At 30.0% G+C, this 1,871-nt stretch overlaps 1 protein-coding gene across 1 annotated transcript in view; it reads right to left on the reverse strand.

The window, feature by feature from the left end:
• Positions 1–786: 786 nt before the first annotated feature.
• LOC18054501 (diacylglycerol O-acyltransferase 1) overlaps positions 787–1,871 on the reverse strand; it is a 7,906-nt gene continuing 6,821 nt past the window's right edge. The window contains exon 16 of the mRNA XM_006451445.2: positions 787–1,181. Within this exon, the coding sequence (XP_006451508.2) occupies positions 1,077–1,181 (105 nt within the window). The 3' untranslated portion in view covers positions 787–1,076. The remainder of the gene's footprint in view (positions 1,182–1,871) is intronic.

Genomic DNA, 1,871 nt, shown 5'->3' on the forward strand with positions numbered 1-1,871 from the left:
CATTTGGCTCATTGTGTATTTAATATTATCTGTGTTTTGCTTGAATTTGCAGATTAGTGATGATGATCTAGTTGGAGATTAATGATGTGTTAGAAGATTGGAGATTAATGATGCGTTAGAAGAATGAACTTTTTGTATTTAATTTGAAATTAATTTGTAATTTCATATTATAATTTTTTTTAATTCATAATTTTGATATTTGTTATGTTTATTATTTTTTATTTGATATTAGAATGTAATACTGTTTTTAACTATTTTATATTATTTTTTATTTTATTTTTTTATTATTTTTTATATAATAAAAATAAAATATTCATGGCTATCCATGGATATCCGTGGATATCCATATCTTTATGGATAAAATCCATATCCATGTTCAATATTAAATACTGGATATGGATATGGATATATCCATCATAGATAATTATGAATTTGTATTTGAATGGATATTATCAATCCATAATTAGATATTTGCCATCTCTAGATACAACTTGCATTGGTCAATTATTACAATCCAATTTCTGCAACCCTAAACAGCTATTGCCTTATAGCATGAGACCAATTAAAAAAATATGAATTAAAAGAATATGTACCAACTTTGAATCTTATTTATTGCTCGATTAAAGCTCACCCGATTTCCCAAATTAGTTGCAATCTCTCAAAAGTGATATGTAATGAGCTATATCTATCATGTGGAATCAAATCTTTGAAATCACATCCCAGCATCTACAGTTAAAAAGTGAATGAATTAAACCATAATATAAGTAATGTACCAGTGTGTGCCGATAATTGAAAGCATGATTAGACTTGGATCTTCACTATCGTGGCAACATACTGCCACCAAATTATAAATTTCAAAATTGCTAATATAATTTATCATATTGACAAGAATCCTCTCGGGAAAATGTATACAGGTTATGATGAAAAACATCTCTGCAAGAAGCAGCATGGCATAAACTATCAAGTCTCAGAACAGCACGATGCTGCCTTATCAATGATGTTGGCCTGTAGAACAAGCAAAGCAACATATCTACCTTTTACTATTGGCCAATCTCATTCATGCACGGTGTAAAGGTTTATTTTGTTTTCACTCCGCGATTCATCAAGTCATGATAATAGAGAAGAACACACATGGGTTGACCAAAAATGCAGAAAAAGCACCAGAAGATCATATTTCCCACCTGGCATTAGAGAATAAAAAATATTAATTGAATCGAACAACTATCTAACGAGATCCCACGACAACATGTACCTGATCAGAGTTGATGCAATTGAAGCACTAGAGCTTTAACAGCAGAAATATTGTTCAGAAAGAAAGAATCATTTCCAATTTTCATTTAGATGACTTATTTTCACTCAGATTATTCTACTTCTACTGTTCAAACTCTTTCCCAAGAATTATATATAGAGCTTAATTGTTGTGGCTCTCCTTCGAACAAAAAGTTCACCACTATCTTGCTCCCAACTATTTCAATTCAAGCCCTTTAGAAAATGAACTCCATCAAACTTATTGTGCATGACAATTCTAACAAAATTAATATTTAATGCTTCTCAATCCAGAAACAATAAAGTACGTAGTCAAAATTTTGGTAAACGAACTTCATCAAGCTAACAAGACTAGATTTTATTTTCCATCCAAACAAACAGTCTCCTAGGTTCACCATTTATAAGCAGAAAAGAAGAGAAAGGACAAAAAGTAGCTAAAAAATAAAAAACATTTGAGTAGTTTTAATATTTTGGTTTTATAGGCTATCTGAATGGACCAAAAAAAAACATAAAAAGGACCATGATCAAACACTGTCATTAATATTCCATTTTTCTACTAGAGAGTTGCAATTTTCAGAAACTCTAAATTGTTTAATGGCTAGAAC

Source organism: Citrus clementina, unplaced genomic scaffold, assembly GCF_000493195.1.
Source record: "Citrus clementina cultivar Clemenules unplaced genomic scaffold, Citrus_clementina_v1.0 scaffold_1, whole genome shotgun sequence".
Classification (NCBI taxonomy): Eukaryota; Viridiplantae; Streptophyta; class Magnoliopsida; order Sapindales; family Rutaceae; genus Citrus; species Citrus x clementina.